This window comes from Crassostrea angulata, chromosome 2, assembly GCF_025612915.1.
Source record: "Crassostrea angulata isolate pt1a10 chromosome 2, ASM2561291v2, whole genome shotgun sequence".
NCBI classification, from domain to species: Eukaryota; Metazoa; Mollusca; class Bivalvia; order Ostreida; family Ostreidae; genus Magallana; species Magallana angulata.
Window position 1 is genome coordinate 37,666,931 of NC_069112.1, and position 16,712 is coordinate 37,683,642.

The 16,712-nt window shown below is 31.5% G+C and overlaps 1 protein-coding gene and 1 pseudogene across 1 annotated transcript; one reads left to right on the plus strand and one right to left on the minus strand.

Moving 5' to 3' along the window:
* Positions 1-239: 239 nt before the first annotated feature.
* LOC128170652 (caldesmon-like) lies at positions 240-5,278 on the minus strand (annotated as a pseudogene).
* A 327-nt stretch (positions 5,279-5,605) lies between these two features.
* On the plus strand, positions 5,606-14,363 carry LOC128170614 (uncharacterized). Its single transcript, XM_052836393.1, has 4 exons — positions 5,606-5,662; positions 9,444-9,653; positions 9,881-10,050; positions 10,363-14,363. Exon 4 carries the CDS (start codon positions 10,370-10,372, stop codon positions 12,344-12,346), a length of 1,977 nt encoding a protein of 658 aa, XP_052692353.1. The 5' UTR covers positions 5,606-5,662; positions 9,444-9,653; positions 9,881-10,050; positions 10,363-10,369; the 3' UTR covers positions 12,347-14,363.
* Positions 14,364-16,712: the final 2,349 nt, after the last annotated feature.

Sequence of the window (16,712 nt, forward strand, 5' to 3'; positions counted from 1 at the left end):
AAAGGTTCTAAATATTAACCATTACAAAACTTTACTTCTAATCAATGCAAGTAAAGTTGATATTTACTTGAAACTAAAGGTATATATATTTACAAATTTTACTGGATTTTCATAATTTACTTAATATGTTTTTATAGCTTTATTCCGACTTTCAAAAAAATCAGACTAAACGTTGTGTGAAGAAATTATTTATTCATAGAAACAACAATAATATTTATCAATATATCATAATTAAAAACACTTTAATCTTCATTTAAAACCCACGAATGAGTTGGGTCAACATTGGGTGGCTCTTGGTTTTTGACTGAGCCCCTTGTTCTTTTAGCCAACAGCCGCTTGCTGCGTGGAGGGCATGTCTCTAAAAACTTTTTGTCCAGGCTATCTTTAATTTTTCTCCAATCCTCACTCTCCCATGAATAAGGATGGGACAGGAAGCCATTGTCCACCTCTTCATCACTGCTCATGTATTTGTGGGCCTCTGGAAGCTGCAAAAACTGATGAACTTTGGTCTTCTTTTCCTTTGACCAACCAGACTTTTTTTCTATCATTACTTTTCTTCTTTTTAATTTCTGAAATAAGAAAAAAAACATATAATAAATTTCCTTTCAAAAAAGACTTAAAAGTATGTTTTGACAAAGTTAGAAAAAAAAAAATCGTTTCCCCTGATGCAACTGACCCATTTTGAAAATAAGGGGTAATTTTCTTTTTTAGTAAAGATGGCCTTATAGATATCCTTTCAAAACATAGGAATAATAATAATCATTCTTTGGCACTAATATTTATCTGTTCTCACCTCTTTCTTTCTTTCGTACGTCGCCTGTCTCTTTTTGTGAATTTCTGTTTTATTCTTCTTCTGCCTGTTTTCTGCCTCTTTTTGGGAAGTGAAGTATCGTTTAATGGCAGCTAAAAATATCAAATTAAAATATAGTGAAGATTATAAATTAAAATTATTGTTGCAGGCTTCACCACTGTCTTAAATTCCTTACATAAATAAATAGAATACACCTTATTACTTCCTAAAGAACTCTTCCTTCATTCATTACATTAGAAATATAATTCATTTTACTATATGATATGACATATGAAAGGAATGAAGCTGTATACATAAAATCTTTAAAAAGTTCATTTGAATTTTTTTTTTTTTTTTTTTACCATTTATCACTTCAATTTTCTCCTCGGGAGCTATGCCCTGAACACTTTTTTTGATGAAGTCTGTCAACTCCAAATTCTCTTCATCCATGAATCTACAAACATTAAAAATCTATTAATTAAAAATGCTCTGCACAAGTTGATTAATTATTGTTGTGGTTTATACCAATTTATCATAGGCGTGTCGGATCGGGGGTTGGGGTGTTTCCTAAATTTACATTAAAAAGATTGAAATAATAATATAGTGATATTGAAAATGGAGTCATAGGTATACTACGGATAAGGATTAGGAATTTCATGATTTGGGGGTAAACATTTCGGTAGGTACGTTCAACCCCCCCCCATTAGGATTTCCATGATTTGGGGAATTTTTTTTCTTGTCAAGATTTCCGATGATTAGACTAGCACCCCCCCCCCTTTCAATTTGCTTCGGACGCCTCTGTTTATCTTGCATGCAATTCAATTAAAGTTTATGTTAATGAACATAAATCTGCAAAGTATATGTATGTACTTTATACGAGTTCAAAAAATTCTTCAAACAGACAAAATAAATGTTTGGGTACCTTTTGCTGCAGTTCCAGCTGAGATTGTTGCTCTGTTGACCATTTAAAAATGCGTCCTTCACGGCACTCTGGAAAGAAAATACCAGTTATTAATTAATAATTTTTTTGTTGAAAATAATGATAGTAATTGAAATGTTACGAACATATTCCTTTATATACATGTGTGTACGTGTGTGAAGAGGATAAACATAAATTAAATTTTAAAGGTATTCTATACCATTAAAAGCTATCAACTGCAGCATACACCATTATTTTTGCTTCAGCAATATCCCGAGTAAAGCATATTAACTTACTCGTATTCTGTTTGGAACTTGAATAGGTTCATTGGTTTCCAGTTTTCTTTTTTCCATTTCTCCTTTAATTTCTTTCACATCTTTCTTGACAGTGTTCAGCTGTTGAATTATCTCATTCTGATTTGCCAATATTTGTTGAATTTGTGTTTTCAACACACTTCCACTTCCTGTAGTAAAATATTGTTAAAAATAAATATCAAATATTCCATATAAAGAGTAAATATATTCATTACGTATGACTATGTACAGGTGAATAGTGATCTTACCATTAATGGGAGTTCTTACAGCTGACACACTTGCTGGCTGATTCCTTGAAAATGTTCCTGGTGTCTTAACAACAAAATTAAAAATAAACTTTAAGTTTAATGATTTTGAAATTAAACAAATAAACCAATACATTATTCATGGACGTATATCTACATGTTAATATACTGTAGAAGCAGAAATATTCGTTGAGGATTTAAATTTTGTTATTTTTGTTGGCAGTAATATTGAACAAAATTAAATTCGTGACGAATTTTTAACCCAAGTATCTTTAATAAATACAGAGTTGATATGCTAATGCAATACATTTTAGGGATTACAATATGACAAAATTAATTGCCAACAAAATTGTTTTTGGTTAAAAAACAATTAAATTTAAACCCAACAAAAATATGTGCATCAACAGTAAGTTATTGATTCAAGGGCAAGAAAAGAGTTCTTACTTTATTCTTTTCCTTTGATTTTTGACTTGCTTTTGGTGTTTGTCCATCTTCTGGAGTCTTCTTCTATCAATAAAAGTTACAATGTATTACATTTAGAAGAAAACCAATTTTTGAACCATCCTTTATAAATATAGTTTTATTATTGATTTATATATAAATCATGTTAAACCTACAGGTTTCCATAAAACTATATCTAACCTTGGTAGAGTGGGGCCTTTGGAGGTGGAAAGAGTCCTCTGTATCCCCAGACTCCGATGATGACAATGCTTGAAAACTTGCATTTGCAGTAGGAGATGCAGCTTCTCTGACAGATTATCTTGGCGATCTTCTAATTTCAACACGTGGAGTAAAACTCTTTTTCTAGAAAAATTCAACGGAAAAGAGACTGAAATGACTCACTATATTGGGCCAAAATAAAACTTTTGTTTGTTAGGACCACAAACAACTCAGATCAATAAAACATTTTCATCGTAATAATTTATTTTATTTTCCGACATTTATGATAATCCAAATCTGCCGAAATGTCATGGAAAACATGCGAGCATTGTAGAGCTGAGTAACCCTTTATGCCTCTCAATGCGATTAAAATAATTTCTGTTTACATATTGCTCATTATCATAGAAGCACATGCACTTTTGTATGCTTATGGTACTACAGTAAACTAACAATCAATCGACTGAGATTTTAATAAAATGTGCTTCAAATAAGTCAAAAAGTAAATAATAAGTTTATCCCAACAAAAAAAGCTAATTTTGTTAATTATCACTCTAAAATCAAAAAATTGAACTACAGTAATAAAAATGCTATAATGAACCCTTTGATGTATTGTCTGCAAACTTTTTTAAGACTAAAGATTCATTAATGAAAAACATGTATTTATGTTGAGAGCATAAATATAACTGTATAAAAAGATTAATCAGCTAATGTAAAAAAAAGCAAGCTATGATCATTGCTACTCCTAATGATATGTTCAAATTTTAAAATCATTGCTCATTTAATTTCTGAAGGAAACCCATGGATTAAGACTGTCCAAAAATAAACGCACAAGGATAATTAAACTTACAATTGATAAGAAAATATCATGCAGTTATAAATATACCTTCTGAGTTTGAAATGTTGATCTCCTTAAAAGGCTATCTGAATCCTCATGATCAGACTCTGTTGATATCAGCTGTCGAGAAGATTTTTTCTGCATTTTTCTTAATAACCTATCTTCAGATTGCACTTTATTTCCAGCTTTTTAAAATAGGTAAATAATGTTTAAAAAAATCAGAGAATTAGCATGTCCTGAAACTAGAACAGTTCAACTAATGAAATGTCATGCTTGTCTTACCTTTTGTCTTTGCTCAGGCTTTTGTACTTCTGTATTGTCATTTGAATCTCCAGACTCTGATGAAGATAGCTGTCTTTTTGAGTATTTACATTTTTCACAGTTTTTCTGGGAGATCGTCTAAGAGTGCAAACATTTTTCTCCCCATTCTGAGTTCCCTAAAAAAATTCATTTCGTTTTAAAATGTTTCAACTAATAGCATGTAAAGTTTAGAGATATGATTGGCATGGGGAAAAAGATAAAATCAACTTAGTTGGGGATTTGTACTGAGCTCAAAGATGACCCTCAGGGCTCTTGCCTATCAAATCCAGACTTTTTGTTTCTGTAGAAAAAATTATATACCTAATAGTATCATTTACATTAACTGGTCGCACACCAGTAGAGAGTTTTTAAGCTAATGTTGATAACCTGATATCCCTGTTTTCAATGAAGTATATTCCTTCAGGGTCCTCCACACACCTGGGATAAGTTCTGCATGCAAGCAGATTCTTCTAAATTACATTACTTAAAGATATGGATTTTTAGCAAAATTCAAGTTTTGTAGAAAATCAACTTTTTAAATTTTAATGCTATTTATGAAAATAAAAGTCCCTGCAGTATTTGAACCTGCATGCAGGTTAGTAGACCGAAGCAACACCCACTGCACCGCAGAGATGGACAACAAATTTTGGCAATATAAACTGTTTTACAAAGCGCTAAAATCGCCATGTTGTGATGTTCTGTCGTAAACTAAAAGAGTAGAAGTCATGGGATGTTAAGGATCCTTATGAAAGAAATTTGCCTAATTATAGACCAGCTACCTTTGTTAAACTATTAAAAGTTAAATTTCTCAGAAGATGTGTTACCCCCTTCTGAATTCACATAAAGTTAAAGGTATGAGCAAGTGCCTTTGCCCTTCCCCACCCTGGGCATACAAAATAATCCACCTCCTCCTCCTCCCTATGTGATTTTTTTTTCAATTAGTTAACTGTTATAATGATAATTTAGACAAAGTTGGTTTTAACACTAACGTCACTATTAGAACAGTAAAGAGACTGTTGATGTTCAGAACAGAATTTTGAACGTTTGAAACAAAAAAGAAAAAACAAAACAAAAACAAAAGCTTACCTTTGGAGTTCCAGATAACAGGGATGGAGAATCTTCACCGGAAAAGTACAGATGCAGACTTTCATCTTCAATTTCTGTGGCGTCAGAGTCTCGATCCATCTTTACTTTGTGTTTGGTCAAGCCGCACATCCAAACTCCTTTTTAAACTCTCGGAGAAACTGACCGCGCAAAGTGCATGCTGAGAGGGATGATTCTATTGGCTATTTTTTTTATCAGCATCTGATATGACAGATCGTACCAAGTTTTGTACTTTACTTATTGCATATTTTATGAATAGCTTATGAAAGGAAATAGATCATCGTTTAGTAAATTATTCAAAATGCCATATCTTAAAAGTCTGCGGAATAGCTAAACCTATTCGTAAAGAAAAATTCACGATTTTACACTTTCTGATCAACATCGAATACGCTATTGATAAAGTTAATGATGCTGACCATGCTGACGTAGTTGTAATATGATACGCACCACGCCATTTCGATCAACTGGTCAAGAACAAAGGAAATCCAAGTTTATGTAAGTATTTCTTAAAGTAAAGTTGTTAGAAATGTGTGCACATGCATGAAAATCGAATATTCTTTTAGACATAACGTGCGAGTACCCATTATTGCCGAGTACCCATGATTGCCGATTGTAATCCGAGATTCCTCTGACTCTAGATCTAACACCCGCCTTTATATTGTGACTTGCAAGTCAAGTCACAATATAAAAGCGGGGGTTAGAGTCAGAGGAATCTCGGATTATGCCGATTGTTTTAAAAACAGCAAGATTTCCGCTATCTATTCCGTGTTTTTAGCTACAAACCAAAATAAATAATAGACCTATAAGAGTTGTGAAAGAAGAAAATTTACTTCAAATACGTATCTCGGAACTCACCATAACAAACGTAAGCCTATGAAAACGTATCTCAATTGTATCCGTACCCGTGGGATGACACATGCCACTGAATGTTTGACTTGTAATCCTCTTTGATGACAGAGCATTTTTTGTTTAGGTCCAAATTCGAAGAATATTTACCTCCGTGTTATTATATTTGAAAAAAATAAGCAAGATACCATTTCTACTACACAATATTTAAGAAAGAAAACCGAGCGTCTGCTTGCTTGTAAAACGCCATTTTGTTTGCAACCTGAGGCGGATCAAAGATTTATCACACGCACCTGCAGTGTAAATCAGAGGCGTTGCTATTAACTTTCACACACATTATTTCTTTAACTGGACACACTTAAACTTATTTTAAAATAGCTTTAAATAAATAAGCAATGCAAATCTTTATTCGTAATTATTTGTGCCGAGACATGTGAAGCACATGTTCCTCCCTTTGTGTGCATGTGGCCGCAGGGACAACGAAAAGAAAAGTTGATATTGATGAGAATAAAATAAAACTTATTCCTCAAATTAAATAAATGAACAGTGCAGAGATTTGCCTAGAAACTTTTACATGACAGCTTACATGAAGAGAATAATAGAGAAAACTTATGATTTTTTCGGCAATAATGGGTACTCGCACGTTAGGCTATACCTATAGAACTTTCAGTTTTCTTTATTTGTTATATGACCCTCCTCTAATTTTGGGTTGTTATAAAAATAATAATCTTTTTGTGTCGCGAGCTGCTTTGTGTCACATTTTTTGCAAAATACGCATTATCTTTAGTGGAACACATTTAGTTTTATTTGAACATATTTTTAATACAGCAGTATTGGGTACAATTGAGGTCTAAAAATTGTATCAATAACGACCTGTCTCTTGGTCATTATTTGTAAATGCATTATGTTGCAGCTAGTAGATGAAGGAAGGGGGGTGGGGTTGAGAGAGAGATGGGGGTGCTTCTGTACAAAGTCGCCATCTTAAACTCATATGCATGAAGATATATATATAATTTAAGCGCAGCAAGAATTACACATACCGTGCATCATTGACAACTAACTGATATATTGACAATTATCAATTGACATCAAATAATTTTTTAAGGGAGAGAGGAGAGAGAATTATTTTCAAAGTTTTAAAAAATTCTTACAAAATACATAAATCTGCTTCCCCCTTAAACCATTCTTTACTTTTGGGGGGATTTGATCAGACTGTAAAATGTAATTTGTGTGTAGTTTGATGAAAGGTGTAAGCGATAAATATTATTTTTCTTTTGTAATTTGTTTTCTGACTTCAATTTTTTTTTTCGTGGTTCATAATTTAAAAAAAAAAATCTATTTTTGCATTCTAAATACCTACATTGTATCCTTGCCCAAAGTCCATGTTTGTACATGTAGATATGTAATTTCCCATTTTCCTATTTGATGGTTTGACAATATGCAGTATCTACATAGATTTTTAACTGTTTATTTATTTGTCTTTATTCTTTTTTTAATTGGGTTCAAAAGACAAACAAGGCTGTAACTTTAAAAGCACTATATTTTTTTATTTCCTCCTTACTGATGTATTGTCTATGCAAATATAGCTTAAAATTGGAAAAATAAGACACTAAATCTGGCTTGTATATACATAATCTCCATATCTAAGTAGAAGCCAGAAGAAATTTTGAAAACTAATCATCTGAGGCAGCTAGGTATCGCAGTTTATCTTGAAATAGCTAGTACACACATAACATGTTTGATCCATACTCTAAAATTTATTGCCGGAAATATATAGAGCGAGTTCACTGTGACACAATACATTTAAATCTATAATCATTTGTTTACGTACATCGACTCAATATGAAAGAATGGAAGCAAGTTAAAGATCTCTTAGGTCTCAGCAAAGCTTGTGCGATGCTCTAAACATTAAGTGTCTTCAAATGTCAACTGTAAATTAAATTATCCAGTAATTTTAGGGGATGGGGGTTGGTAAATATATTCCAATGGTTATTCAGGTTGTGGTCCTAGCCAATAATTGGCAAAGGCCTAACATATGCAAAACAGGTCAGTAAATTCATTAAATTTCATTCTAACATTTAAAGATAGATTACGTGATGTATATTTGTTGATCCATGAGAGAGGTGTTTTCACCACTCAGTGTCAAAGATTTATTATATACTATATAAACAAAACTTAATCTTAAGGGAATATTTAGCATTTTGAAAAATGATTTCTATGAAAACATGTACATTTATAAATTTCTTTTGAAAATTGTTTTCAAATGATTATATTTTGAACAGTTGAATTAGAAAATTTAAAATCCCTGTACTCTAGCTGTACTAATGCTCTTTAAGAAATGCACTTTATATAGATAACTACTTCAGAAGTTTTGAAAAATCTACATGAAATATTGTAAGTAAGTTTGACATTCATTTGTTAATTAAAAGTAATTGAATGTATCCATTGTGTCAAAACTCATATTTGGCACATGGCATTTGTATTTGCATAGATATACACAAATCATGCTGTGCAGTTCACTCTGGAATGAAGCCTCCTAGTGATCTTTCATAAAGATAAGCATTCTTGACCCGTCATTTCAGTAGTAAATCTAATCAAGATAATGCCCCATAGTGTGAAAACATAAGCAGATAATGGATTACACAAAGATAATGATTTACCACTTGCCAGTTGTAAACTAAATTAAATTTTCATCTTATTTACTTGTTAATAGTAGTTATATAATTACATACATTAACATACCAGCACTAAAAGTTTACAATCAATGAAGATCTGAACACCAAAGGGAAGGATTTAGGATTATTAATATGTAAACCTGATGCTTATCATTGATATGCAGCAGTGGTAAATATATTATGTAAATAAGGCCCTCACAAAAATTGTTTGTTTGGAATTTCCATCTTGGTGTTTTCAGACCCAGGAGGGAGTGTGGATATTTTTTTGTTCACACTGGAAGTTTACCTAATTAAAACTTGGTTTAAAAAAAAAAAAAAAATCTCCATAAGCAGTGGAAATTAAATGCTATTAATAGTATCTCAAAAACATGAACAAATGTACTACTCACCTGTATATGTAATCATTGTACAATGAGAAAAAAATCAATAAAAAAATAATTTCTTCATTTTTGGTTTATGAAAACTTGATCAGCAGGTAGTATTTGAGTAAAACACTTCAGGAGGCAGTTCCAAGCAAACAATAATTTTATTTTGGCCCAAGAATTTTCAGAATACATATGTATTCTTTGTAGGTGTCTTGTAGCTATTGCAATATTGTAATTTTAAATCTGTATTTTGAAAGGCAGCATATATAGATGTATATATCATGACAATAATCAGAAATCAACAATGTTACAGTTGTATGCAAGTGGGGAAATATCAATAATTTTAAATTTTGAGACATTGTATTATCTTAATAAAATTTATTTTAACAGTTTGCATGGAGAAAGAAGGTATCAGTAAGACAAAGACAGCCAATCATGTGAAGCAGCGATCAAAGAAAAGAAGAAAATTAAAAAGAAGTCGGAGATTTCACAAACATGAAGTTGAGGAAGAAGTTAAGTGTGCCTCTTCCGCGTCTGATTCAGATGAATCTCTGGGGACTTTTTGCGATAGATATGAAAGAAAACAGAAAACAAAGAAAGGTATGTTTGTATATTTTAGAAATATTTAAATCACAAATGATGATGTAATTTATTTGATTGATTTTAAAAATATTTCATTCTATTAAATATGTAGATTTTTCTGTTCCTTTAATTTATATTAATGGCATTGTGTTAAAAAATTCCAAATCCAATTTTCAACCAATAATTCAGCAGTTAAACGTAAGTTCAATTGTTATGAATATGATATCCCTTAATTCTATGTATAGATGTAAATCCAAATCCCCCGGTCAGTGCCCAAGAGGATACACCTTTATCTTCAAGCCTTTTCCAGGACCCATTGATGAAGGACTTTAAATCTTATGTTGCAACAAAGAACAAATTAAAGAGGAAATGGGGAATGTCAACTGTCAAGTCTGAATGAGGAATTTTTCATTGTGTAAGTTTTCTGAGGCATACAATTATACCTAAAGCAAACAAAGTTTAAGAATTGTCATTTTTGTCCTTCTACTTTTCATAGCCATTGAATGCTTTTAATATCCATTTTTTATTTTTTTTCTATAATTTATCCATTCTTAGTACATGTAGTACTATATAAGATCTAGTTAAATTACATATAAACCCGAGGAAGGGGGCATCTTAAAGAGAGCTCTAGTACCTTAAAAATCTTTCTTGCAAATATTATTTTATGTTTGATTAATTAAATTTTATGTACATATGTTCTGAAATTTATCGCTGATTTTTTTTTTAGTTTCTTGATGGACCTTCATGATCAAAAGCGAAAGAGAAAGTTCTGTATGACCTGCAATGAGGAATTTTCAAACAGGTACTTTGCAAGACATACATGTAAAAAGAAACCCATTCATGACCAGACGAGTGCTGCTAGTGATCAAGATGTGCAAACAACCAATCTCTCGGACACTCCGTCTACATCCAGAGCCACAGTTGACTGCTTTATGGAAACAGAAGAAACGGAAGCATGTGCCGCAAGTGATCTTGAAAGGAATGAGTTATCGTCCGACACTGAAAGTGACTGTGAAGGTACAGTTATTGATGATGAATTGTTAGAAATGATAATTCAAAGCAGTGAAGGAGAGTCGACATCTGATATAGAAACTGAAGACCAGGAAACTTTGTATGTTCAAACAATATTGAAACTTCTCTTTAGGTGGCAGTCAGTTTTTTTTGTTTCAGATCTTGCATTATCTTTTATAGTTTTGTTGCTCAAGTCTGTGTTTTATCTGTGTTCATTCTCTTCCACTTTTCTTGACAAGCTTTACAGGAAATTTCCATCAACTGTATATCAAGCAAATAATGCATTGCATTTAAAGTTAGATAATTTTAAGAAATATGTTGTATGTCCAAAATGTTTTACATTGTATGAATTTTCTCAGTGTATTCAATCAGTTGAAGGTAGAAATATTTCAAAGAAATGCAGCAAAATAGTTCAACCCAACCACAAACTTGCTCATTTCAGAAAACCTTGTGGTGAAATACTACTAAATGATGTCACAGTTAAAGCAAGTCTTTTAGCACGGAAAACATATTGTTACAAAAGTCTGAAGGAAAGTGTACATAGACTTGTGAAGAAAAGGGGATTTGAAGAATTATGTAATAATTGGAGAAATCAAAGTTCTTCTGAAGATATATTAAGTGATGTTTATAATGGCAATATTTGGAAAGACTTTAATGGAAGAAAATATGATTTTTTTACAGAGCAAAGAAATTTTGGACTTATGTTAAATGTAGATTGGTTTCAACCTTTTAAATATTCAAATTATTCTGTTGGTGCTGTTTATCTATCAATTTTAAATTTGCCACGAGAAGAGCGCTTTAAACGAAACAACATTATTTTAGTGGGTATAATACCAGATTGTAAAACAGAACCTCCCACAAATACTTTTTTGGAACCATTAGTGGATGAGTTGCAAGAGGCATGGGAGGGTTTTTATTTGTATAGTTATACATCCCCCTCTGATCCTGTAAAATACAGGCTCGCCCTTTTGTGTGTAGGGTGTGATATCCCAGCAAGCAGAAAGTTGTGTGGGTTTCTTGGTCATTCAGCTACAATGGGGTGTAACAAATGCTTTAAAAGGTTTGAAGGAGATATTGGTCAAAAAAATTATGGTGGATTTAATTTGAAGGAATGGGTGGAACGTGATAAAGATTCCCATATGAAGGTGGTCAAAGAAATTATGAAATGTAAAACCAAATCCCATAGAGAAGAGATAGAAAAGAAGAATGGGATAAGATATTCAGTACTTTTAGAGCTTGATTATTTTGATCCTATTGCTATGACAATAATTGACCCAATGCATAATTTGTTTTTGGGAACAGCAAAACGCATGTTAACAGTATGGAAAGATCAGAAGCTTCTTTTGCCAGAACATTTTGATAAAATACAAGAAAAAATTGCAATGGTCATTTGTCCCTCAGATATTGGCAAATTGCCTCAAAAGTTTTCCTCAAGCTATGGTTCATTTAATGCTGACCAGTGGAAAAACTGGACCATTATATTTTCAGTTTATGCACTTAAAGGTCTTCTCCCTGATAATCATTTAGAATATTGGCGGAAATTTGTTTTGGCATGTAAAATTTTGTGTACTCGATCACTAGGCAAAAGCAATGTTAAGGTAGCACACAAGTTGCTCTTGTCATTTTGTGAATCTGTAGAAAAAAGCATTTGGTCAAGAGGCTATTACACCAAATATGCATTTGCATGCTCATTTACATAAGTGCTTGAATGATTTTGGTCCTGTATATGCATTTTGGCTCTTCAGTTTTGAAAGAGAAAATGGAATATTAGGTGCTATTCCATCTAATAATCGATTTGTTGAGCTACAGCTTATGAGAAAATTTTTAAAAACTTTGCATGTTGTTGATATTGACTGTGAGGAAAGTGTAATTCAAAACTTTGGACCAGATTTTAAGAAGATTGTGTCTATGATTGATGGAAAAGATAGAGGTACATTAGCAGAAATGCAGATGTGTCAGTATGAAAGTTTTTTTCACATGTCTTCTAGAAATGTAGATTTTTGCTATTTTGATTGGTCAATTGATGCATTCATTACAAAAGGTTTTTCCCATTCTACTTTAAGAAATTCCTTTGTCAATGATGGAGATATTTCTTTTTTGAAGGATCTGTATGCTGTTATATATGCAAATTTTGAAACTTTTGTAGTGTGCAACACATGTAGATCAACTGACAGTGTAAATTTTTTTGGAAATCTTGTTGGAACTAAGAAAGGTAGAAGCAATCGTTCCTCAATGATCACCGGCCATTGGGTAGGTGAAAATGGACATATTTCATCATTTGAGAATATGAATCTCAAACCTAGACCGGGACAAGTTGAGAAAATAATTCTACATAATGTTCTCATTGAGGGAGTATCACATGTTCATTGTCTTGCAAGGGTTAAATGGTTTTCACCTGTTAATGAATCTTTACAAAATTATTATGGTAAACCTATTGAAATTTGGAAAGCAGATGTATATGAGGATGAGGGACCTGCTAGCTTCATTCCAATTCAGAGAATAAAATCCAAATTTGTTCATGCATATCAGAATTTTCAAGGTGTTAACGGAATTGTTGTTATACCAAGAGAGAGATTTTTATTTTGAATTGTATTGGATTGCAGGCTCAAGCATGTTTTGATACTGTTTTAGTTTTCTTTTCCCACTACAAATCATATTTATTTTATTATGGTTATTAGTGTTATAGAGTTGTATAACAATTAATGCTACAAATTATTGTATGTAATTTTGAAATGCATTTCATTTGTACAATGGATTTTGAATATGAAGTTCAGTTTGTGAAGTTTTCTATATGCTATATGCTATATTTTATTAACTTGTAGTTTTTTTTGGTTTAACATGCTTGTTTGTGTTTGTCAGAAAGATATATATGCTTCATGCTGATGTTTTTGTTTTTTTTATGTAGATTGAAGATGTCTATTTTTTGTCTGACAACTAGATTTGTACACAAATATCAAATTTATTTGCCTATTGTTTATGATATCCATTGAAATTTTGTTGTATAGATATAGTATAGAATCAGAGGTTGTGCACATACAATATTTTGTGAAGCTTTACACATTGTAACAGGTTCATAGTCACCTCATTTTTATATGCATAACAAAAACTTGTGAAGTCGAGCACATGCAATTTTGTGTGAAGCTGGACACATAGGTAAACACCTATCTCATCATCATTCTACACCGCAAAAACTTGTGAAGTCGAGCACATGCAATTTTGTGTGAAGCTGGACACATAGGTAAACACTTATCTCATCATCATTCTACACGACAAAAATTGTGAAGTCAAGCACATGCAGTTCTGTGTGAAGCTGGACACATAGGTAAACACTCATCTCATCATCATTCTACACAACAAAAACTTGTGAAGTCGAGCACATGCAGTTTTGTGTGAAGCTGGACACATAGGTAAACACTTATCTCATCATCATTCTACCAGACAAAAGCTTATGAAGTTGAGCACATGCAGTATTGATATATAAAGCCATATCATGCGCAAAAAATGCACACTCACTTGCACAAGGTGCATACTCTACATTTTTAAAGTGTTTCATTTATTATGCATCATGACTTGTTATAAGATGTAGAATTTTTTATAAAACACATTAAGTTTCAATGCTTCACGTTAATATTTTAAAATAAATATATGCATTGTTTTTTATTTTGATATGAACTATTATATTATGCAAATTTTGTCAATAAAAATATAAAAATTGCACAGAATAACTTTTAATTTGCTTCTGTTTATTAAAAAATTTCATTGTTATTGATAATTGATTGTTGTTAAAGTTAATTTACACATACAATAGCATTACATGATTAGTAATAGGATTGATAATTTGAATAAGAGCTTATAAGGAATAAGTAAGGTTCAAAAATAAGTATGAAAAAGGTCATACTCAGTATAAGACCTTTATGAAATTAAGTCTATGTAAAGAATATTAAATACGACCTTTACATCTTTATAGAAAGGTAACATTTATGAACCTTTATGAGAAAGGTCATACTCAGGATAAGACCTTTAAGAATTTAAGTCTATGTAAAGAATATTAAATGTGACCTTTACATCTTTACCATCATATAAAGGTAACCTTTATAAATTTAAGTTTTTGTAAAGATTGTTAAATATGACCTTTACATCTTTACTATCCAGTAAAGATAACCTTTATATATTTAAGATTTTGTAAAGATTATTAAATATGACCTTTACATCTTTACTGTGTGTAAATTTAAAGTAAATGTAACCTTGCTTTTTATTAAACATTTACGTTCATTTACTTAAGCTGTAAAGTTTTGTAAATGTATTTTTTCAAGCAGTGTATATGAAATAATATCAAAAAGTTTATTATGTTTATTATCAATTTCAGAAAAATAAAATTTGTAAGGTATACCTCCAGTCCTTTTCAACATTAGTATGTGCAATACACTATATAAAATTATGGAAACTTAAACTGTCATCAAATTATTAAATCTTGTCTGACCTTAGAAAATGCTGTCGCAGATCTTTCAATTGTGTTCAACATACATGTATGTACGAATTTTCACACTATTTCGTGCACTTATAAAAAAGTATCGAGGAGGGGGTCAGGCAGACGGACAGGGTGATTCCAAAGTACCCGCCTAAACTTTGTCCGCGGGGTTGAAAATAAATAATCCTATATTTAAATGTCAATACATACCATACCCCTGAGTTTATATTAAAGACAATCACAATCCTCGTTATGTGAGTAGTATGATTTGTGTACATAAAAAATATAGCGACTATTGATGTGTTCGTAAATTTTAAATATCGGTTTGCGAACGTGTTTTAGAGGAATTGTGAGGTAAAAACGCTAAAGACATGTATAGTGAATTGTCTGCTTATTATCTGGTATCCACACTTTATACCGGCATTTTTTTTTAATTGATTATTTGGTCAAGAAACAAGTTTGTGTGCACCGTAAATTTATTTCGTAACAAACGAAACTGTAGTTTTATGAATATTATCAAAATTATTAAGCAACTTCCTCTTAAGTAGTAATCGCACGCTTATATAAAACATACTGCTGGGGAAAAGTTACAATCTCATCGCGATAATAGTTCGTGTTATCACTTACTGCTTTTAGTGAAACATTTTCTAAATAAATATCTTACAAGAAGAAATCCTTTTGCATTTACTGTAAATGCTTGTAATATAACATAACAAAGGTAAGAAAATACGGACATGTGCTTGACATATACACTGCTAAAGCACATTCACCATTCAGTGAAATGAAACGCATGTCAAGTTAAAAGGAACTTATATACAAGTAGAAATAATATTAGATTCATTTTGGTAAATACACATACTTGTATCTAAAGAAATTTTTAATATGTTCTTGAATGTGCATTTTACATTTACTCACTTGATTTACATAGTTGCCCTTCATAACCAGGTTGACATCCAGAAATACATGTTCCGTTAATATGAAAACATCGATTTTCGTCAAGACAATGTCCACACTTCTCTTTGCAGTCCTTACCATACCATCCCTGTGTACATCCTTTCAAATAATGACATTTCATTTCTTTTAAATTTTAAATACTTTTTACAATTGATTTGGCCTACCAATTTGCGTTTTAATTGCGTTATATTTCGTTTAACATGATGACCACGCCATTTGATTCATGAACTCACTTGTTTTACACAAGCTTCCATGATAACCAGCATTGCAACCATTCAAACAGGTACCATTGACGTGGAAACACTGGCTATCGTCTCGACAGTGTCCACATGTTTCATTGCATTGGAATCCATAGGAATTTTTATCACAAGCTGCGTGCAAATGTTAAATGATGAAAAGGAACACTCAGTACACAACTATTTAACGTTGTAATTCATATCTCGTGAATATAGTTATTGAAAAAAAACACATTGATTAAAATGCATTATATTGATAATTGTTTTGGTTCCTTTTAATTAGAATTTACATAGTATAAAAGATAACAAAAACAAGAAGCCAATGGGCCACATCACTCACCTGAGCAACAATTGGTATGATACAATCAGCTTAACAGAGTCATAATACAAAATATATGGACAATGTAG

What these genes read in the sequence shown, in the direction of transcription:
- LOC128170614 (XM_052836393.1), top strand. Translation starts at nt 10,370, where the DNA reads ATGGACCTTCATGATCAAAAGCGAAAGAGAAAGTTCTGTATGACCTGC.